Genomic DNA, 24,283 nt, shown 5'->3' with positions numbered 1-24,283 from the left:
GACTTTCAACTCCCTCAAGATTTTCTATGGGGTTGAGATCTGGAGACTGGCTAGGCCACTCCAGGACCTTGAAATGCTTCTTACGAAGCCACTCCTTCATTGCCCGGGCGGTGTGTTTGGGATCATTGTCATGCTGAAAGACCCAGCCACGTTTCATCTTCAATGCCCTTGCTGATGGAAGGAGGTTTTCACTCAATCTCACGATACATGGCCCCATTCATTCTTTCCTTTACACGGATCAGTCGTCCTGGTCCCTTTGCAGAAAAACAGCCCCAAAGCATGATGTTTCCACTCCCATGCTTCACAGTAGGTATGGTGTTCTTTGGATGCAACTCGGCATTCTTTGTCCTCCAAACACGACGAGTTGAGTTTTTACCAAAAAGTTATATTTTGGTTTCATCTGACCATATGACATTCTCACAATCTTCTTCTGGATCATCCAAATGCTCTCTAGCAAACTTCAGACGGGCCTGGACATGTACTGGCTTAAGCAGGGGGACACGTCTGGCACTGCAGGATTTGAGTCCCTGGCGGCGTAGTGTGTTACTGATGGTAGGCTTTGTTACTTTGGTCCCAGCTCTCTGCAGGTAATTCACTAGGTCCCCCTGTGTGGCTCTGGGATTTTTGCTCACTGTTCTTGTGATCATTTTGACCCCACGGGGTGAGATCTTACGTGGAGCCCCAGATCGAGGGAGATTATCAGTGGTCTTGTATGTCTTCCATTTCCTAATAATTGTTCCCACAGTTGATTTCTTCAAACCAAGCTGCTTACCTATTGCAGATTCAGTCTTCCCAGCCTGGTGCAGGTCTACAATTTTGTTTCTGGTGTCCTTTGACAGCTCCTTGGTCTTGGCCATAGTGGAGTTTGGAGTGTGACGGTTTGAGGTTGTGGACAGGTGTCTTTTATACTGATAACAAGTTCAAACAGGTGCCATTTAATACAGGTAACGAGTGGAGGACAGAGGAGCCTCTTAAAGAAGTTACAGGTCTGTGAGAGCCAGAAATCTTGCTTGTTTGTAGGTGACCAAATACTTATTTTCCACCATAATTTGCAAATAAATTCATTAAAAATCCTACAATGTGATTTTCTGGATTTTTTTCCTTCTCATTTTGTCTGTCATAGTTGAAGTGTACCTATGATAAATTACAGGCCTCATCTTTAAGTGGGAGAACTTGCACAATTGGTGGCTGACTAAATACTTTTTTGCCCCACTGTATTTCACTGTTGCTGACTGCTGGCCAAAAAACAACGGACCACTGCCAGCTGTTGTACCTGCATTTGCTTCATTCTGATTGGTCCAGAGATTCAAGAGCAACTTTTTGGGGTGAGGGGAATTGACAATCTGGAGATCTGGAAAAAAATGCATGATTATTCAAATAGTGCAATAATGTCATATGCCCATCCCTATCAAGGAGGGGTTTTCCTCATCTAAATATGTTTATGTGCACATCAGGTTTGAATAGACAAGTTGGAAATATCACACATTCACAAGATTATACAGTGTACAACGTTTTGTATAGGGACTAGATTTACTGTCACGTAAAACACAATGTTTTCAATAAATGGGAAATGTTTCCAATAAATCTAGCACTTGGTACATTGGATAAATTTGGTGAGATGTTGGACATGATATTCCATTGGGCTGACCAATAACCCTGAGCATTGCAGTTAATTAAGAACCTTTTTAAAATAGTGTTTTATCAAGACGGTCAGGAAACTGCATTCAGATGTCTGGAGTTTGCTTGTAGTGAAAATACCAACACATTAGCTGACCTATTTCCGTATGCTAGTCCTATCTGTTCTCGTCAATTATTTACAATCTCATTTCGGGGAGCAACCAAGTGCTTAATTGATGACTATTAAAGCATCTGGAATACCTCTGAGTACATACTATTGCCACTATTACGTTACTTTATCTGCTAAACTGAGCAGGTTGTGTTCAAACTAATCTACATTGGCACTGAGTTGGAAAAAAAACAAGTCCGCAAAGTCAATTCTACATGTCAGATAAGGACTGCTCAGCAAAACGGCTTCCTGTTTAACCACAATACAAGGTTATATAAGCCTACCTAAAGATTTGTTTCCTCCTTAGTAGTTTTTGTATTGATTTGATGGGTCAGAGATGGCTGCAAAGAAAATTGTCCTTACCCAACTGGGTCCTTAAAGGGCCTGATTTCTTTAAATCGTGGGTAACGTTATTTTAACAACCACATTTCAGTTTAACAGTCAAACAAAACATCAGGTGGTGCCACTGCAGTAGAAACATGGAATTACTGGTCATTGATAAGAAGGTTGAAGATAAGATTAAAAGGTATGTTTTGAATAAAAGCGGGCTACAAAACTGCCTCCTATAAGTGAAAACATGCACATTTAAAAAAATTCTAACGTAGAGCATGAATTTCTCAAAGAACAAGTCATCTTAAAAACTGCACTGTTTACACTTATTAACATGGACTTGACTGCATCTTACCTACAATGAAATGTAACACTCAATCAAATGTCTCCTTTAAAGAGGATAAAATGCCATTTCATTATTGACTGAATTGACACTAGCTGACATGACATTGCCACAATAAGGAGCATTGAAGCTGTATTGTATTGACACATATGCTACAATAAATGTAACAAGCTTCATGATTTGTAGCTAGATGCATGATCTACACTGAGTATACAAACCATTAAGAAAACCTTTTTCCATGACAGACTGTCACCTGTTAAATCCACTTCAGTGTAGATGAAGGGGAGGAGACATGTTGAATGATTTTTAAGCCTTGAGACAGATTGTGTTTGTGTGCCATTCAGAGGATGAATGGGCAAGACAAAATATTTAAGTGCCTTTTGAATGGAGTATAGTAGTAGGTACCAGACGCACTGGTTTGAGTGTCAAGAACTGCAACATTGGGTTTTCCACGCTCAAGTTTGCCATGTTGATGGTGTTCCTAATGTTTGGTATACTTTGTGTATAATGTTACTATTTGAGTGATTTAATGAAGTCCCCGACTCCCAGAGGGCCCTGAAGGATCTTCTCTAGTTCAAAAGTATTCACACGCAGTCATTGCTACTTGTACTTACACACAGGCTCACCCATGGGCCTCTCCCCCATCCCACCTGCATGGTCAACCCCCAGTTCAACTCATCCTGTCCTAGGGAATCAAACGAGCTGTAGGATCAGGTCTTGGAAGGCCTGCAGATTGCGGGAGACAATCAGGCTGTCTGAGCCCAGCTGGGCAGCCAGGAGGAACAGCCTCCTATCGTCAGCCACCGCCCCCAGAGACAGGGCCTCATGGAGCTCCGACACACTCATGGCGTTGTGCTTGTCCTGGGGGGGAAGAAGACACACAGGACGGACAGTAAACTCTACTGCCGAGTCACTCTGGGTTTAATGAGCCTCTGTTGAAATAACTAAATTGTAAATAAGAGTTTGACAATCTAAGCATTGATGTATTACAACACTGGTCATGACAGGCGTAATATCACATTTATAACGGTATTACAAATCAAATTCTTTATAAACACAGCTCAAGTGATGTGTTACTAACATGTACACACTAGAGAACATACATTTATCTATGTCCAAGACACGTTGCCCACAGTAGGAACAACAAATGTGTTTCTATAGCAATGGAATAAGATTCCATTCGTTAGGTTGTCTGCCCAAAGACGGTATATGACAGCTCAATAGTCAAGGTCACCTGTTTGTTTCCCAGGACCACCACAGGAAGTTGTGGATCCAGTCTGAGAAGGCGATGCAGCTCAGCCTTGGCCTGTGGGAGACGTTTTCTGTCAGAGGAGTCAACCACGTACACCAGGACATGCGTCTTCCTCAGGTACTCGGTCCAGTACGTACGCAAATCCTCACCCCCTCCAACTAGAATACAGCAGACAGAGGTAGGCTGGTTACTTGAGTGTTGCTAGGCAAAAAGGTAGATGTATGAACTTGTGTTGTATACCTTGTTTGTCACACTACAAAAGGGATAAATTAATTATTCCACTGAAGAAAAAGTAAATGGTGTGTGTTGTCCAAACGTATGACTGAGTCTAAGCAAAGGCACATGATTATAATGCTTTTGGTAAGGCCACTGGTATTTCAAGGGCCAAACTGATAGCTTAAAATGTGGTCATAGAACAACCTTAAAGCACTGCATGGAGTCTTACAGGCCAGTTGAATTGCACTGCAAGCATATGCAGAATTCTGGTGGTGTGCAAACTGTACAGCTTACTCTCAAGGAAATCCAGCTGACAGGCAGGGGCACTGAGGCTCATAAAGTTGAAGCCCCTGGTGGGGCGGCAGTGCCCTCTCTTGCCCCCGTCTCCAGCTGTCAGCCCCTGCAGGATACTGCTCTTCCCAGCACCGTCTAGGCCAAGGACAAGCACCTGGCGCTTTCCACGCTCCTCGTGCTCCTGCTCAACACACACAGCAGGAGGTCATCAGAACACCTGTTCTCAACATCAGCAACATGAAGTTACCTTATCCCATTTAACTTTTTTCTCAAGTTACAGGTATAGATAATTGTTACTCCTGTAAAGTGACGGACTGCAATATGTTTTGTTTACATACAACAGCATTTTCACCATCTATCCCTGTAGGATTAACGGTGCACTATAGATAATGCTGCAATCACTTGCATTTTTGTGTGCAAAGCAGCTAGCAGCCTCTGTGACCCCCAAATCCCCAATAAGCTGTCTACTTGGCCCACAATAACTGCATAAGCTCTTTGACCACTATGTAACGTTGTAATGAAACATAATCGTAGTTTCTACAAATGTTAGTTAAATCAGCCCAAAACCATCTCATTGGTTTGTGAGTGGCACTCTATAGGCGAGTGACACAGTAACTGTAGCCTTATCTTGTCTCCTTGATTTAATTAATACCTTTGAAGCTCCTGAAAATCTTATTCCTTAATTTCAGGTAATGTCATATTATTATACGACCATGCTGGTCATTTATGAACATTTGAACATCTTGGCCATGTTCTGTTATAATCTCCACCCGGCACAGCCAGAAGAGGACTGGCCACCCCACATAGCCTGGTTCCTCTCTAGGTTTCTTCCTAGGTTTTGGCCTTTCTAGGGAGTTTTTCCTAGCCACCGTGCTTCTACACCTGCATTGCTTGCTGTTTGGGGTTTTAGGCTGGGTTTCTGTACAGCACTTTGAGATATCAGCTGATGTACGAAGGGCTATATAAATACATTTGATTTGATATGATGATATGTCCCTATAGGCTATATTCAGAGGAAATGTTTCTATAGGCAATTATGCAATTTATTATGATAGTGATACTACTTTGGAATTATTTGAATATATAAAACAACAATTTCCTTCAACATGAAAATGACTATATTTTCTTGTTGCTCTCTTGGACCCTAAACCTGAATGATTGCCATTATGTGCGTCAATCGTTATCACAACCCATCATCATCACCACCACCATGCAGTCAGATTGTCAGTTTGTGATCAACATGATCTGGGATGAAGGCTCAGCATTCATATCATATGTATTGTATGGGCTGGAAGACCACATCCACGTCCAGACAGAAGAACTTTCACTGCTCTGGCACAAAGAATCCGGCGATAAACCGTGAAAACTGTGCGTCTGGCCCACCGATTGCAACAGAGTCATAAACTTATGCCGACTGAACATTCCTAGATGGCAGAGAATAACAGTGTACCTCTTTTATCATGTAATATTCCGCTTCGGGAGACCATATTCGCCTTCTGTAGAAATAATTCAAGGCGATAAACAGCGCGGACCCGAAGGCAGCCACCGCGGCGGTTAGGGCGATGGATATGTGCCGAAGCAGAACCATGTGGCACTGCTTGAACGCCGTATAATGTTGTCTTCCTGGACACAGCAACCAAGAGCCAACGATGAACTGACCGAATGATTTCCACTGTAACCAGTGCACGTGATATCTCTTCCTTGTTTGTGTTGAAAAGAGCCCCGCCAGCGCCTTGTACCCTTCAATCCTTTGGATTCGTGACGGCAGTGTATGGGCTGGGCAACTGCTACTTGTATGATGTGGATGAAGCCTCTGAGTTTTAATAATGTAATTGCAAAAGGGTATGTCGGTTCCCTTAAAAAAAATGTTGCTATATAATCGTGCCACAATATTTCACATAAAGTGCAATGTATTATAAACAGATTTTGTTTTACTTCGGAATGGAATTTATCATATTTAACGGACTATAATGAATAAGACATTTCCAGTTGTGTTTGAAATGATTAAAATAAATATTTGTAACCTAGAGTGAACAGTGTCAAAAACTGTCCATGGGAGGGCGTCGTGCACTTGTCTCAGAAGTTTGCCTCATGAAGTAGAACTAACAAACACAGAGCAACATTTATCACCAAGCAAAGTATTTAATTGTCTCGTGTGTGTCCGTCATTTATGACGTAAGCGTTACACATTATTCCACATTTAAAACCAGAAAAAAAAACATTCATATTGTAGGAAACATTTGGTAGAATAAAATGTATGGCACAGGGCAGAGAAACACCTGTATGACGTCATTCAACAGCATCGCGAGCCTTCACGACCGACCGCGGCAAGCAGTACTCTGGAGGAGAGACTGCTGCCCCTTTAAGTAACAAACGATTACAAGTAAACAACTTCAATGAGGATTTATTGGAATTTTGCAGGAACATTTACCGTGAATGTGAAGATAACTGCATCTCAATTCTGTGGAACGGGGTAATTTTTGGGTAGCGCACGAGAGGGTTACTTGCTAGCTGACTGGTTAGCATCGTTCTCGCTAACTAAACATGGTGGCCAGTAAACGAAAAGAGCTCTAAAATATTTAAGAAAAGCTTATTGTTGAATGGTGAGACATTGTTGTAACCTTTTTACACATACTAAAAATCTTGGCTGGATTTGCAGACTTCAAATGCACTTTTCGGTTAATCTGAATATCCCAAAAGGAGTCAAACTGCCCCGACACAATTGCCATGCATTGGACAACCCGTTTGAAAAGTTATAATTAACGTTACGTTTTCGTTATGTTCTACAATGTATTATATATAGACGGATACAAACCTTGAACAACGATTTCAAATGCACATTAGGATTTCTCTCGTGGAACACCACTCTCTCAATTCCAATGTGACCAAGGTTGTAACATTGTTACTGAGCTGAGATAACGGCTACAAAATAACCTTTTTATTCTGCAGAGAAATCATTTGCTCATCTGTACTGGAAAGATTGTTACATTAAAGAAATTACCACTGTTTGGCAAACATTTCTACTCGTACTGAGAACATGCACTGCGAGACGTTATGGATTATCATGTAGTCCGACACGCACACAATCCAGAATTTGGGAATTGGAACCAAGTGATGGTTTTCAGATTTGGGATTTTAAGATGCTTCACACAAGACATTGTTTACCTTCAATAGAATTTAGAGGACTTGCAGAGAAAATTACATGGAGACTCGTCTGACATGCCAAGGAAGGAGTTACCACTACCAGAGGGTTGGGAAGAAGCCCGGGATTTTGACGGGAAAGTCTACTTCATCGACCACATCAAACACGCTACTAGTTGGATTGATCCAAGAGACAGGTATGGTATTATATTGGGGGGGACATAGTTTACAGTTTATTTCTCATACCCTTGATGTATACGTATTTTGGTGAGTTTATCCACTGTTGCTTGATGGAACAGAGATGGACAGTATTTATGTTACATGTTTTTGAACTAAGTCTTTCAATTACTTTAGAGTATTTTGTGTAATTTGTATTTCACTGGCCTGAATGCAATGCATTTTGTATTAAGTTAAAGTTTCAAAATACTTTCTATACCATTTTTATAGCAGCTATCACCCCAAATGTACTCCATTTGTGTCAAGTGTGATGGCCCTATTAGTGATAACATTTGTCATATAGCAGATGCTTTTATGTGAAAATGAACACTTGCAAAGCACACTGGGTATTATTCTAATGATCTTTGTCCCCAAACAAGGCCAAATTTTTATTACAATACAAATTATTCGGACAATACGCATTTGTGCCAATTTTGATTACATTTGGTTCATTGGGTATTAATGGAACATAGGGTGGACCCCATTTACAGTACAAAGCATGTAGTGCTTAGAAGGGCGTCATGAGAGGGAAATTAATTTGTACAGAAACACACTGTCAACCATAGACTGGAACTAATATAATTTTACCAGTTACTTGAGTCCCCCCAGACTTTGACACAAAATCTCTTTAAAAGCTTAATTCTGGAATTCTTGAGATTATGGGAGTTTTTATAGTTTTATTCTGCTTTGTTTTAGGATAAGGATCGGCTTTAATATTATATTGCAAGATTTGAAAATAGGCTTTGTGTCAAAAGCCAGTCCTGTTTTCCCTTGGTGGCTGTCATTATTGCAGTCTTCATTATAAGACCAAGAACATGACAGACACAAGGCCACCAATCTGCCCACCTCCCCGGTGAATTGCCACAGGTTGGCTTGGTAGAAGCAAGAACAAGCTGGCAAGAACAAACCTTAACAGACATCCCTAAAATGCACAGCTGAGGAGGGTTGAGCACAGAGGCTGGTAAAGTAAAGACTGATGATTTAAAATCCCTTTCACTGCTTGCCAAGGTGCACAGGGTCAAAATACAGCATGAGGCCCTGAAAACTTGTAACTAGCATATGGAAACCTGTGTCAGTACCGGAATGGATTCATGTATAACCTCTCCATTTCTGGAGTCATGCATGCATTTCTTTACAACAACGACAACAATGGGAGGCGAGGGGTTAAGTCAAGTGAGGAACATAGACCCTTTACAGTGACAGGCTGTCTACTGTACTTCATAGGCCCATCTCCTAAACTGTTCACTGGTCTGTTGGGGCACAGTAGAATGAAGCCAGCCCAGAATACTAAAACTGAGATGAGCCAGTCATTCTCAAATTAGTGGACTCGGACTGAAATAACCTGACATCCATACTGGCCCAAAACTGTCATTGGACTTTCACATGCAGTGGAAAGAAACAGCTGATGCAGAGTTATGTTTTTATTTTATGTTTACCTTTATTTAACTAGGCAAGTCAGTTAAGAACACATTCTTATTTTCAATGATGGCCTAGGATCCACAGCCTAGGAAGACAACCTGCTGTTCCTAGGATGCTAGGCTAACTGCCTTGTTCAGAGGCAAAACAACATTTTTTTTTTTTTTACCTTGTCAGCTTGGGGATTCGATCTTGCAATCTTTCAGTTACTAGTCCAACGCTCTAACCACTAGGCTACCTGCTGCCTCCTGATCATGATAATGAATTCCCGTTAGACTGGGCAGCCCTATTGGTGGAAAATGTGCTGCCTCAAACTCATTTTTATTGGCTGGGCCTAGCTACCCAGTGGGTGTGCCTGGCTCCCAATATACTAATTTCCTTATATGAACTGTAACTCAGTGAAATCTTTCTAAATGTTGTATGTTGCGTTTTATACATTTTTTTCAGTATGCATGCATACATGCATCTAATGAGCCCCTGCCATGTCAGTATCTCTTGGCTGCATTCACATACCTCAGCCAGCCATATTGTTTATCCACCCTCATGGTGACGCACCCAACCCATTCTGTCAGGTGAATGGAATGTTATCTCCCAGATACTGAGCCGTTGCCAGGGGGGAGCTGAAGCAACTAGCAGCTCTACTTTATTGTTGGACCTTGAGCGCTATGAAATGTAGGTTGGAGCCTCATAAATTTGACTTGAGGAATGTATAGTGCTTTGACTGAAAGTCTCTGACTCAGTTATGCTCCCGCATGTTTGCATTCGGCTGCACGCTTTGTCGCTTTGCGTTAGGGCATGGGCCAGGGTGTTTGACTTTGTTTGCGAACCTGCCTATTGTTTTTCACCACCGACATTCACTCAACTAACTTGTAATACTGCTGCTCACCAGGAAATGCCAGACCCCCGGTCTTTGTGTGAAACACTTAGCTAGAGATTAAACCTGTAGAATCATCAACTAGGGCCTCAGAAAGCCGCTCTTGCTATATAGGCCCACAACCAGTATTGTAAGGATCTCACACAGTTCAACAAAAATAGAATGTTGATCAACCCTGCCCTCCAGGGGAGTGCTTTCCTAATGTGTGGTTATGGCTGGTTTTTCCTGGATCACACAGTTTATGGATAACGCTGTAAAGAAACAGAATTTATTTTATCTTGTGGGTCACAAAAGACAATTATAGTAGTCTTAGGTGTGTCACTCACTACCCAAAAATGTGTTATTTAAGATTCTTCACTGTCTGAAGAGATGAAGAGATGTTTAGCCTGGTGTCGTCCTCTTCAGACAGACTGGAAGAGGTCTTGCATTCCAATGAACAACCAGTGAGTGCCTCACGCTATGCTCTGGGCCTATTTAAAGCTGATAACTCTGTCAAAAAAATTAACATTAGCATAATTTGTATTCTGTCCTTTAGCACAGGGTTTTATATTATAGGAGCTATGTGAAGAATTAGGATTCAATTGTGATCCTGGTTGTGCCAAGTTAGAGCAGCATGGAAAAGACAACCGTAGCCTATCCAAATCAGCTAATGTAAAGACCCAGAGAGGCTGATTTTTGGACCGTTACTCAGCAAATAGGCCCCTTCACTTTTTTCGTTAGCACATTGGTCCTGTTGGTGAGTGCTTTGAGGTGCTTTGTGTGTGGTGGCCACTGAGGTACTCCTGGGTCTCCTGTGATCCAGAACTCTGGCCTTGTGTTGGAAGGCCTGGATTGGTTGCCTCAGAAACCTCCAGGCGATGTGTTAACGCTACTTGTGGAATGCCAGGCCCCAGCTTCCGGCTATTGTGCTTTGCAAGCCAGAGGTGAATAGCGACCCATTCTAACTAGACCCCCCCTATTAGAGAGAGAGAGGGAGACACACACACATAGCAATGGTGGTAGCCCCCCCGCGACAACCAAATTATCTATCTTGACATATACTCTGGATGGCCCACTATCTTGGCATGGTCATCCTGATTTTACTTTTGCTGTGACACCTCTCTAATTATTACCATTAGTTGACTGTTTCTTGTGTGTGATTTTTCAGGCAGACTAAACCTCTGACATTTGCTGACTGCATTGGAGATGAGCTGCCTGTGGGTTGGGAGGAAGCCTACGACCCCAATGTCGGGGCCTACTATGTGGATCATAACACAAGTGAGTCCAGATATACAATACTCCATAACTAAAGCTTCCTGCACCCATATTCATCACACATTTGTGGGAAAAACATGACCGGTCAAATCATGATCCAAAATTGTGATTAGCAAAAAATATGATCTCATCCATTCTTGTTTCTTATGTTCTGTCTCCCTGTCCTCTCCAATTGATCCGTCTTTCCTCATCCCCTTCTCTTCCCCCATCAGAGAGCACTCAGCTGGAGGACCCGCGGGCCCAGTGGCAGCGGGAGCAGGAGGTCATGCTGCGGGAGTACCTGGACGTGGCCAAGGACGCGCTGAGCGCCCAGAAGGAGATTTACCAGGTGAAGGAGCAGCGCCTGCGCCTGGCCCAGCAAGAGTACCTCCAGCTCAACAACGCCTGGAGGGACAGGTCCACCTCCCAGACCAGCTGTAAGGACCGGGACAAGCCAGGGGAGACAGGGTTATTGGGTGACCGAAGGGGCTAGGTGGCAATGGGGAAGAGAACTAGAGTGATGGGGGTAGTCTTTTATAAGACCAGTCTTTTAGTCTTCTGAGTGATGCAAAGTGTTTGACATCTCTGTTGGGTAGGTGCAAATAAATTTGATCATAGAATTGCAGCTCATCATAGTTTACTCAAGTTGTCAGTTATAAAACATTTAAAATAAAGTTTTAATACACGCTACAATACTTAACTTGACTCCATTCCTAAGCGTAATCCTCTGTTGTTCCTCAGACTTGAAGTGGTGATTTAAAGTTCTTTGATAATACGTAGGGAATTGATGAGAAGGGCCTTGAAGTTGAATAAAGCGATGTAGTGGATTAGATAACGCCCCGGCTCACCCTCTCATCTTATCTCCCGCAGTGAATTCCAGATCATCCTCCAGCAGTAAATATGACCCAGAAATCCTCAAAGCCGAGATTGTCACTTCCAAAAGTAGGGTAAGAAACAACTCTTTCAAGTTTGTCACGTTCACAAGTACAATGAAATGCCTTTGTTGCATGCGCTTTCCCAACAACGCAGTAATCAATATCAGTAGTACTATAAAACATTTTTGTAAGTAGTACAAAAACACTTTTTTACACCGTCTCTGTACTTTATTTATGGCCTGCATTACTTATGTTCAGTCACATTAGGAATGGATGTGTATACCCATATGTTCTTAAGTCTTCTGTTGGGGCTTAATTCTCATCCCTAAGCAGACATTAGTGCATGAAATAGGCTTAGTCCAACGGGCTGTTGCTAAGTGACTGAGTGTCCAACTCTCTTTCTCATTGTAAAGGAGGAATGTGTGTAAGTGACATCTTTGTCTGAGAACTGCACCCAGGCTTGCGTCCCAAATGGCACCTTATTCCCTATATAGTGTACTACTTTTGACCAGGGACCATAGGACTCTGGTCAAAAGCAGTGTACTACATAGGGCACAATTTTGGGACGCTTCCCAGAGCTGCCAGTTGGTGTTGCGTAACAGTAATACACTGTTGGATTATTTTGTCGATTTTCCCCCCCCAATGTTTTGTTTTAATCATATCATATTTAATCAGATTAGATACGATCAGGTGCATTATCAGTTATATCCTAATTCTTTTTCTGCAAGGCACAAACACGATCGGTTCTATTTGAATCAGCTGTTCCCAAATATAGCCAAATAATCAATTGTATTGCAACTGGACATTTTTTATTTCAGTAAATGTATACTGTGTGTTTCTCTCAGGTGACTATGCTGAATATTATCATATTCCCAGTAATCAATAGTATTTTGACCTGGACATTTCATTTCAGTGAAATAACTATAGTCCTGTGTGTTTGTCTCCTTTAGGTGAATAAGCTGAAGAGAGACCTAGCCTGCATGAAACAAGAGTTGCAGTACAAAGAGCAGGGCTTTGAAACGCTGAAAGAGTAAGTGCAACCCAACCTCGTTACACAATCACACTTCATAATAGTAGGCTTCTGCTTTTTCCATACAGTTGCAGAAAGATTCCAGTTGTCAACACATCAACAACCTCGAGGCCCTCACATCTCACTATAGTCGAAATGGCAACTCGCTGCCATTTACATAGACAGTGATTCCAATTGTAATTTCAAGCATGACCTTCAAAAGGGTCAAATATCCCTATTTTTGCCTGCGAAACACAATTCTCTTGGAGTGCCTGATGTGCAGCTTCTACAATGTGTGTTGTGGAAAAAGCTGTGTCCTGGCTCATTTCTGTGATGTTTGTTTTTGTAAATGAACGACAAGATACATAGTGGTTCTATTGGATTCCGATCCATTCTTCCGTGACCTTCATTTGATATCAAAGACATTTACCAACCCTCATGAAACAACAATAATATACTAACAAACTAACATCCTATGTCAGTCCTAAACTCTCTTTTCCCAAAGAAAATACCTTAGGATCTTTATAACATAAGTCTGAAATAGAATAAGAGGATCTATTCTAACAGCCAGGTGGAAAAGGCTTACAGAGGCTTCATTTGTTCTAGTTCTCCTTGGCCTGTAATGGAGGAGTGCTGCTCCCCTCCCTAGCATGCACCCTCCCGCCCTCCTTTGCTCTTGTAAGAATGTGGAGAGACCTGTTGTTCTGCTGCACGCATGACTTGCTGATGACTGGCTTTACATATATGCTGCTGCCGCCACTAATGGATGGTCTCTCTCCCTGTGTCGCTGACGGGCTCTTTCCTCTCTCTCTACACCTGTGGCCCTTTAAATCCAGTTTGACTCCTGTAATGGATCCATAGTTTCTTATTGGTCACTCCTGTCTAGATTAGATCAGGATGGTTTGAAAGTGGCACAGTAGGATTATCATAGTGAAAATGAAATGTGTTTTTGTAAACAACATCCCTCTTCAACAAACTATAGAATAATAATCTGAGAGCAAAAATGTACAACTCAGATAGCACATCTTCAGGTGTACTATTTGAAGACTGTTTAATAACTCACTCTCTGACTTGTTTCCACTCCCTCCAGGATCAACCACAAGGTGTCCAGCGTGCCTTACGGTGTCAAGCTTCACGATGAGCAGGCCACCCTGAACGAGGTCAAGTCCATCCGGGACGCCATCAGCTCCGGGGAGAAGGAGAAACAGGAGCTCATGCAGGTAAGCAGGGACGGTACCACCTGTATATAGCCACCGCTACTGTTATTTTCACTCATTTTTTTCTTTACCTATCTATTGTTTACCTAATACCTATATTTTTTTAACTTAAATTGCACTATTGGTTAGGGCTTGGAAGTAAGCATTTCACTGTAAGGTCTACACGTGTTGTATTTGCCGCACGTGACAAATAAACATTGATTTGATGGGAGGAGCGGGGGATGAGGTTGATGAATGGATAAGATGGGATGGCAGTCAGGTGTTGTGTGTAGAGAGAAACTCAGCAAAAAAAGAAACATCCCCTTTTCAGGACCCTGGCCAAAGATAATTCGTAAAGATCCAAATAACTTCACAGTTTCCCATGCTTGTTCAATGAACCATAAACAATGAATGAACATGCACCTGTGGAACGGTCGTTAAGACACAAACAGCTTACAGACGGTAGGCAATTAAGGTCACAGTTATGAAAACTTAGGACACTAAAGAGGCCTTTCTACTGACTCTGAAAAACATCAAAAGAAAGATGCCCAGGGTCCCTGCTCATCTGCGTGAACGTGCCTTAGGCATGCTGCAAGGAGGCATGAGGACTGCAGATGTGGCCAGGGCAATAAATTGCAATGTCCGTACTGTGAGACGCCTAAGACGGCACTACAGGACGGACTGCTGATCGTCCTCAGTGGCAGACCACATGTAACAACACCTGAACAGGATCTGTACATCTAAACATCACACCCGCGGGACGGGTACAGGATGGCAGCAATGACTGCCCGAGTTACACCAGGAACGCACATCTCTCAGTCTCTGGTAGACGGATACCTCTTCGTCTCACACTGCTCAGTTTTCCCTCCGCTGGGGCATCACCCTCCCTCTTTTCCTCTGTCCCCTGCAACTTCTCCGTCTCCCCTCATGTCCCTGCGTCCCCTCGGCAGACGAACAGACTCATACATATTCCTGCCATGACTTTGCTGCTCAGTCAATGATGCAGGCTGAGACTTAGAAGCTGAGACAGAGGAGTGTGTGGGTGGTATTCGCCTGCCTACTTCATGCTCCCAACTCCGCTTAGGAAATGTGGGGTGAGATGTGTGTATATATATATATATATATATACACACACACATGACCCGTTTTTATTCTTGGTGGCAGCAGCTGTAGAAAACAACAAAGTGTTTGTTAGTAGGGGCTGGGTTGTGTTTAATAATGCATAGCCCCCATGATTCTCTCTCCCCCCCAGCCTTCTGCCACTGACAGTTCAGTTGTATGTGTGTTGGCTTTGCAGTGTCTGTCTGACTGCAGTGTGTGAGTACGTTTACATGATCATATAATTAGATATTAAACTGATTGTGGCAGTAGACGAATTATGGCATTAGTCATGTAAACACCTTACTTTGCTTATCTTAATCGGCGTAAGGTCATATTTTAAGTAAGCATATGCAGATTAAAACACCTGATTTTCTGAGCAATCTTTGAAACGCCTTAATCAGCGTGAAAGCGGTTTATTTGATCCGCACATGTTCTAGCACAAACTTCCTCCTTTTGCGCGACCGAAGTGATTTCAGAAGAACAAAGTGTGCATCTATAGAAATTGGTTTCACATATAAACTTTACACTACATGGCCTAAAGTATGTGGAAACCCCTTCAAATGATTGGATTCTGTTATTTCAGCCACATCCCTTACTGACAAGTGTAAAAAAAAGAAAATCGAGCACACAGCCATGCAATCCTCATAGACAAACATTGTCAGTAGAATGGCCTGTACCGAAGAGCTCAGTGGCTTTCAACGTGGCATCGTCATAGGATGCCACCTTTCCAACAAGTCATTTGGTCAAATTTCTGCCCAGCTAGAGCTACCCTGGTCAACTGTAAGTGCTGTTATTGTGAAGTGGAAACGGCTAGGAGTGGGACCTCCGAGTGCTGAAGCGCAAAGCGCGTAAAAATCTTCTGTCCTCTGCAACACTCCCTACTGAGTTCCAAACTGCATCTGGAAGCAACGTCAGCAGAAGAACTGTTCATCGGGAGCTTCATGAAATGGGTTTCCATGCGGAATGCCAAGTGTCGGCTGGAATTGTGTAAAGCTCCATTGGCCTCTGGAGCAGTGGAAACACGTTCTCTGAAGTGATTAATTACGCTCCACCATCTGCCAGTCCGACGGACGAATCTGGGTTTGGCGGATGCCAGGAGAACACTACCTGCCCGAAATGCATAGTGCCAACTGTAAAGTTTGGTGGAGGAGGAATAATGCTCTGGGGCTGTTTTTCATGTTTTGGGCTAGGCCCCTTAGTTCCAGTGAAGGGAAATCTAGACGATTCTGTGCTTCTCCAAACTATTGCCACAAAGTTGGAAGGCCTTTTCCTGTTTCAGCATGACCGTGCTCCTGTGCACAAAGCGAGGCGAATAAAGAAATGGTTTGTCGAGATCTGTGTGGAAGAACTTGACTGGCTTGCACAGAGCCCTGGCCTCAACCCCATCAAACACCTTTTGGATGAAATGGAATTTCGACTGCTAGCCTGGCCTAATCTCCCTACATCAGTGCCCGACCTCACTATGCTTTTGTGGCTGTGTGGAAGCAAGTCCCCACAGCAATGTTCCAATATCTAGTGGAAAGCCTTCCTAGAAGAGTGGAGGCTGTTACGCAGCAAATGGGGGACCAACTACATATTCATGTCCATGATTTTGGATTGAGATGTTTGTCGAGCAGGTGTCCACATACTTCTGGTGATGTAGAGTATACGTTACCTTCGGAAAGTATTCAGACCCCTTTACTTTTTCAACATTTTGTTTGTTACAGCCTTATTCTAAAATGGATTGAAATGTTTTTCCTCAGCAATCTACACACAATACCCTATAATGACTAAGCAAAAACTGGTTTGTAGATATTTTGCAAATGTATAAAAAAATAAACATACCTTATTTTATATAAGTATTCAGACCCTTTGCGATGAAACTCAAAAATGAACTCAGGTGTTGTTCCTGTTTGATCCTGTTTCCATTGATCATCCTTGATGTTTCTACAACTTGATTGGAGTCCACCTGTGCTAAATTCAATTGATTGGACATGATTTAGAAAGGCACACACCTCTATGTAAGGTCCCATAGTTGACAGTGCATGTCAGAGCAAAATCCAAGCCATGAGGTCAAAGGAATTGTCCGTAGAGCTCTGAGAAACGATTGTGTCGAGGCACAGATCTGGGGAAGGGTACCAAAACATGTCTGCAGCGTTGAAGGTCCCCAAGAACACAGTGGCCTCCATCATTCTTAAATGAAACTAGTTTGGAACCACCAAGACTCTTCCTAGAGCTGGCCGCCTGGCCAAACTGAGCAATCGGGGGAGAAAGACATTGGTCAGGGAGGTGACCAAGAATCTGATGGTCACTGACAGAGCTCTAGAGTTCCTCCTGTGGAGATGGTTGTCCTTCTGGAAGTTTCTCCCATCTCTGCAGCACTCTACCAATCAGGCCTTTAAGGTAGAGTGGCCAGATGGAAGCCACCTCTTCAGTAAAAGACAGCCCGCTTGGAGTTTGCCAAAAGGCACCTAAATACTCTCAGACCATGAGAAACAAGATTCTCTGGTCTGATGAAACCAGTATTGAACTCTTTGGCCTGTATTCCAAGCTTCACATCTGGAGGAAACCAGGCACCATCCCTACGGTGAAGCATGGTGGTAGCAGCATCATGCTCTGGGGATGTTTTTCATCGGCAGGGACTGGGAGACTAGTCCAGGATCGAGGGTAAGTTGAACTGCGCAAAGTACAGAGAGATCCTTGATGAAAACCTGCTCCAGAGCGCTCAGGACCTCCGACTGGAGCGAAGGTTCACGTTCAAACAGGACAATGACCCTAAGCACACAGCCAAGACCACACACTCAAGGACATTCAGTCTCTGAATGTCCTTGAGTGGCCCAACCAGGGCCCGGACTTGAACCTGAATTGAACCCGATCGAACATCTCTGGAGAGACCTGAAAAGTGCTTCAACAAAGTACTAAGTAAAGGGTCTGAATACTTATGTAAATGTGTTATTTCAGTTTTAAATTTGTAATAAATTAGCAAAATGTTCAAAAATCTGTTTTTGCTTGTCATTATGGAGTAGATTTGATGAGGGGGAAAAAACAATGCATTTTAGAATAAGGCTGTTACAAAATGTGGAAAAAGTTAAGAGGTCTGAATACATTCCAATGGCACTGTATGTCCGAACTCAGAATCAAATAGGCGCCACAAAAAAAACATGGTCACTGTGGTAGAACGTTTATTTTGATTGGCTATTTTTGGCATTTATCGAAGTCCCATAAGGTAGGCTGATGAACGTTGTGTGTGTATAAATCGATCTTTGTGGAACAAAAATGCAACATGCAACAATTTGGAATGATTTTACTGAGTTACAGTTCATATAAGGAAATCGGGCAATTGAAATAAATTTCACATGATTGGCTGGTCTCAGACAATGTTGCAGGTGAAGAAGCCGGCTGTGGAGGTCCTGGGCTGGTGAGGTGGTCTGCGGTTGTGATGCCGGTTGGACTTTATGCCAAATTCTCTTAACGACGGAGGCAGCTTATGGTAGAGAAATTAACATTCAATTCCCTGGCAACAGCTCTAGTGGACATTCCTGCAGTCAGCATGCCAATTTCATGCTCCCTCAACTTGAGTTGTCTGTGGCATTGTGTTGTGTGACAAATCTGTACATTTTAGAGTGGCCTTTTCTTGTCCCCAGCTCAAGGTTCACCTGTGAAATGATCATGCTGTTTAATCAGCTTCTTGATATGCCACACCTGTCAGGTGGCTGGATTATTTTGACAAGAAGAAATGCTCACTAAAAGGGATGTAAACCAATTTGTGCACGTTTTTTGAGAAATAAGCAATTTGTGAGTATGGACAAGTTCTGGGATCTTTAATTTCAGCTCATGAGACAAACACTTTACATGTTGCTTATATTTCAGTGTATTATTCTGACCATTCACAATCGTATCATTGTGCATGTAACTGTACTCTATGAAGCCTGCCCTACTCAGTCAGCATTGTGTCCAAGGGGAGCCTCGGTGGCAGTCTTCTTTGCTGTTTCTACTTGTTTACAATAGTCAAGATAAGGTTTATTCCACTCCATGTTTCAGTGCTGAGCCATGTCTGAAATCTATCAACAACCTTAAAGACCAGCACAGATTTAAAAGTAGCCTACTGTTTTTGGCCACTGTTGCGAAAAGGTTTCCCATTTCAAAAACACATCTTTATGCAATGTACTCGTCTACAAGTATCTGCCAAAATATTGAAATGCATGAGTATTTGGGGGAAACAGTATATTGAAAGCAGGTGCTTCCTCACAGGTGTGGTTCCTGAAATAATTAAGAAAATAACATCCCATCATGCTTAGGGTCATGTATAAAAATCTAGGGCAGGCCATTATTTTGGGTACCATGGTTATGCCCCCATAGCATGACAATGCCCCCATCCACAGAGCACTGAATGGTTTGATAAATATGAAAATGATGTATGCCATGTCAGTCACCAGGCTTCAACCCAATTGAAAATTTTGAAGTGGCAACTGAGACAGTGTTTTGCACCACCATTAACAAAACACCAAGTTATGGAATGTATTGTGGAAGAATGGTGTCGCATCCCTACAACAGAGTTCCAGACCCTTGTAGAATCTAAACCACGGTGCATTGAAACTGTTCTGGTTCATGGTGGCCCAACACCATATTAAGACACTTTATGTTGGTGTTTCCTTTTAGACAGAGATAAAGGTAACTGCCTATCTCTATGATGATGATATGTGTTATAGATTTATACCATAGGATAGGAGCTTTGTGAATATAAGACACGCAGCAAAGGACATAAAACATACTATTCCATTTTGATTTCACTATCTCTGATTTTGTTAAGCCTGTATGTGTCGGTCTCCTCTCCCTGTAGAAACTAGCAGTGCTTAAGGATGGCTTCCAGTTGGACTCGGTGGGTTCTCAGTCTGACCTGTGGGGCAGCAGCCCCTCCCTGGCCAACTCTGAGCTGTACATCCCCCGCCTCTACTCCGAAGCCGGATCCCAGACCAACATACCTGCTGAGGTGAGGGGGGTCTGTTCAGTTGGCACGGAAGACAATAGACTGAAATTGTGAGGGAATACCTGGACTTGTCCAATAGGAAATGCTTTGTTTTAATTTTCCGTCTCAAAATGTTTCCCTTTGGTGTGCCCTAATGAACAGGAACAAGGTTACAATGCACTGGTTGCGTCACTAATTGATCAGAATGTAGCTTTGTCACACACCTTGATTTTTGTTTGATATAGTTTGTGACCAACACCAACAACTTGGCAGAGAAAGTGCGACTGAGCCTGAAGTATGAAGAAGCAAATAGAAGGTAACTTGTGTAACCCAGATGACTCATTCTCAACACAACCCATCAGTCTATATATAAACTCAGCAAAAAAAGTAACATCCTCTTACTGTCAACTGTGTTTATTTTCAGCAAACTTAACATGTGTAAATATTTGTATGAACATAAGATTCAACAACTGAGACAAATGGAACAAGTTCCAAAGACATGTGACTAACAGAAATGGAATAATGTCCCTGAACAAAGGGGGGTCAAAATCAAAAGTAACAGTCAGTATCTGGTGTGGCCACCAGCTGCATTAAGTACTGCAGTGCATCTCCTCCTCAAGGACTGCACCAGATTTGCCAGTTCTTGCTGTGAGATGTTACCCACTTTTCCACCAAGGCACCTGCAAGTTCCCAGACATTTCTGGGTGGAATGGCCCCAGCCCTTACCCTCCGATCCAACAGGTCCCAGACGTGCTCAATGGGATTGAGATCCGGGCTCTTCGTTGGCCATGGCAGAACACTGACATTCCTGTCTTACAGGAAATCACGCACCGAACGAGCAGTATGGCTGGTGGCATTGTCATGCTGGAGGGTCATGTCAGGATGAGCCTGCAGGAAGGCTACCACATGAGGGAGGTGGATGCAACTTCCCTGCAACGCACAGCTTTGAGATTGCCTGCAATGACAACAAGCTCAGTCCGATGATGCTGTGCTACATCGCCCCAGACCATCACAGACCCTCCACCTCCAAATCGTTCAGGCCTCGGTGTAACGCTCATTCCTTCGACGATAAACGCGAATCTGACCATCACCCCTGGTGAGACAAAACTGCACCTCGTCAGTAAAGAGCACTTTTTGCCAGTCCTGACTGGTCCAGCGACGGTGGGTTTGTGCCCATAGGCGACGTTGTTGCCAGTGATGTCTGATGAGGACCTGCCTTGCAACAGGCCTACAAGCCCTCAGTCCACCCTCTCTCAGCCTATTGAGGACAGTCTGGGCATTGATGAAGGGATTGTGCGTGCCTGGTGTAACTCGTGCAGTTGTTGTTGCCATCCTGTACCTGTCCCGCAGGTGTGATGTTTGGATGTACTGATCCTGTGCAGGTGTTGTTACATGTGGTCTGCCACTGCGAGGAAGATTAGCTGTCCATCCTGTCTCCCTGTAGTGCTGTCTTAGGCGTCTCACAGTACGGACATTGCAAGGTATTGCCCTGGCCACATCTGCAGTCCTCATGCCTCCTTGCAGCATGCCTAAGGCACGTTCACACAGATGAGCAGGGACCCTGGGCATCTTTTTTTGGGGGGGTTTTCAGAGTCAGTAGAAAGGCCTCTTTAGTGTCCTAAGTTTTCATAACTGTTTTTTACATTTTTTAATTTGACCTTTTATTTAAACAGGTAGGCTAGTTGAGAAGTTCTCATTTACAACTGTGACCTAGTCGAGATAAAGCAAAGCAGTGTGACACACACAACAACAGAGTTACACATGGAATAAACAAACATTCAGTCAATAACACAATAGAAAAGTCTATACAGTGTGTGCAAATGAGGTAAGATAAGGTTACAGGCAATAAGGCAATAAATAGGCCGTAGTGTGGAAATAATTACAATTTAGCAATTAAACACTGGCGTGATAGATGTGCAGAAGGTGAATGTGCAAGTAGAGATACAAAGGAGCAAAAAAAAAATAACTGTATGGGGATGAGTTAGTTGGATGGGCTATTTATAGATGGGCTATGTGAAGTGATCTGTGAGCTGCTCTGACAGCTGGTGCTTAAAGTTAGAGTGGAAGATATGAGTCTCCAGCTTCAGTGATTTTCGCAATTCGTTCCAGTCATTGGCAGCAGAGAACTGGAAGGAAAGGCGGCCAAAGGAGGAATTGGCTTTGGGGGTGACCAGTGAAAAATACTTGCTGGAGTGTGGCTGCTATGGTGACCAATGAGCTAATGAGCTGAGGTAAGGTGGGGCTTTACCTAGCAAAGACTTATAGATGACCTGGAGCCAGTGGGTTTGGCAACGAATATGAAGCGAGGGCCAGCCAACGAGAGCATACAGGTCGCAGTGGTGGGTAGTATATGGGGCTTTGGTGACAAAACGGATGGCACTGTGATGAACTGCATCCAATTTGCTGAGTAGAGTGTTGGAGGCTATTTTGTGAATGACATCGCCAAAGTCAAGGATCGGTAGGATAGTCAGTTTTACAAGGGTATGTTTGGCAGCATGAGTGAAGGATTCTTGATTTCATTTTGGATTGGAGATGCTTAATGTGAGTCTGGAAGGAGAGTTTACAATCTAACCAAACACCTAGATATTTGTAGTTGTCCACATATTCTTAGTCAGAACCGTCCAGAGTAGTGATGCTGGACGGACGGGCAGGTGCGGGCAGCGATCGGTTGACGAGCATGCATTTAGTTTTACTTGCATTTAAGAGCAGTTGGAGGCCACAGAAGGAGAGTTGTATGGCGTTGAAGCTCGTCTGGAGGTTAATTAACACAATGTCCAAAGAAGGGCCAGAAGTATACAGAATGTTATCGTCTGCATAGAGGTGGATCAGAGAATCACCAGCAGCAAGAGCGACATCATTGATGTATACAGAGAAAGGAGTTGGCCCGAGAATCGAACCCTATGGCACCCCCATAGAGACTGCCAGAGGTCCGGACAACAGGCCCTCCGGTTTGACACAAGGAACTCTGTCGGAGAAGTAGTTGGTGAACCAGGCGAGGCAGTAATTTGAGAAACCAAGGCTGTTAAGTCTGCCGATAAGAATGTGGTGATTGACAGAGTCAAGCCTTGGCCAGGTCGATGAATACGGCTGCACCAGTATTGTCTCTTATCAATGGCGGTTTTGATATTGTTTAGGACCTTGAGCATGGCTGAGGTGCACCCATGACCAGCTCTGAAACCAGATTGTATAGTGGCGAAGGTACGGTGGGATTCGAAATGGTTGGTGATCTATTTGTTAACTTGGCTTTCGAAGACCTTAGTAAGGCAGGGTAGGATGGATATAGGTCTGTAACAGTTTGGGTCTAGATTGTCACCTCCTTTGAAGAGGGGGAGGACCGCAGCAGCTTTCCAAAATGTGTGTATCTCAGACGATACGAAAGCGAGGTTGAACAGGCTAGTAATAGGGGTTGCAACAATTGTGGCAGATTATTTTAGGAAGAGAGGGTCCAGATTGTCTAGCCCTGCTGATTTGTAGGGGTCCAGATTTTGAAGCTCTTACAGAACATCGGCTATCTGGATTTGGGTGAAGGAGAAATGGGGAGGCTTGGGCAAGTTGCTGAGAGGGGGGGGTGCAGGGCTGTTGACCGGGGTAGGGTTAGTCAGGTGGAAAGCACGGCCAGCCGTAGAAAAATGCTTATTGAAATTCTCAATTATCGTGGATTTATCAGTGGTGACAGTGTTTCCTAGCCTCAGTGTGGTGGGCAGCTGGGAGGAGGTGCTCTTATTCTCCATGGACATTAGTGTCCCAGAACATTTTGGAGTTTGTGCTACAGGATGCAAATTTATGTTTTAAAAAGCTAGCCTTTGCTTTCCTAACTGCCTGTGTATATTGGTTCGTAACTTCCCTGAAAAGTGTGACCTTAATTGCCTACCGTCTGTAAGCTGTTAGTGTCTTAAAGACCGTTCCACAGGTGCATGTTCATTAATTGTTTATGGTTCATTGAACAAGCATAGGAAACAGTGTTGAAACCCTTTACAATGAAGATCTGTGAAGTTATTTGGATTTTTACAAATTTTCTTTGAAAGACAGGGACCTGAAAAGGGGACGTTTTCTTTT

At 43.3% G+C, this 24,283-nt stretch overlaps 1 protein-coding gene across 5 annotated transcripts in view; it reads left to right on the top strand.

Moving 5' to 3' along the window:
• The first annotated feature begins 3,712 nt into the window (after positions 1 to 3,712).
• Positions 3,713 to 24,283, top strand: part of LOC112229110 (protein KIBRA) — a 38,026-nt gene continuing 17,455 nt past the window's right edge. For 2 of the 5 annotated variants that reach the window (XM_042309003.1, XM_042309002.1), the window contains exons 1-9: positions 3,713 to 3,828; positions 7,396 to 7,559; positions 11,016 to 11,125; positions 11,335 to 11,538; positions 11,972 to 12,048; positions 12,927 to 13,006; positions 14,076 to 14,205; positions 20,102 to 20,251; positions 20,473 to 20,543. In XM_042309003.1, coding sequence (XP_042164937.1) covers positions 3,748 to 3,828; positions 7,396 to 7,559; positions 11,016 to 11,125; positions 11,335 to 11,538; positions 11,972 to 12,048; positions 12,927 to 13,006; positions 14,076 to 14,205; positions 20,102 to 20,251; positions 20,473 to 20,543 — 1,067 coding nt within the window. In that variant the 5' untranslated portion in view covers positions 3,713 to 3,747. Of the gene's footprint in view, positions 3,829 to 6,470; positions 7,560 to 11,015; positions 11,126 to 11,334; positions 11,539 to 11,971; positions 12,049 to 12,926; positions 13,007 to 14,075; positions 14,206 to 20,101; positions 20,252 to 20,472; positions 20,544 to 24,283 lie in introns of those variants that run through there. The other 3 variants (XM_042309006.1, XM_042309004.1, XM_042309005.1) reach the window with 3 other exon arrangements.

This window comes from Oncorhynchus tshawytscha, linkage group LG30, assembly GCF_018296145.1.
Source record: "Oncorhynchus tshawytscha isolate Ot180627B linkage group LG30, Otsh_v2.0, whole genome shotgun sequence".
Taxonomy (NCBI): domain Eukaryota; kingdom Metazoa; phylum Chordata; class Actinopteri; order Salmoniformes; family Salmonidae; genus Oncorhynchus; species Oncorhynchus tshawytscha.
Note: the sequence above shows the minus strand (reverse complement) of the source record. Positions and strands in the feature narration are given on the sequence as shown.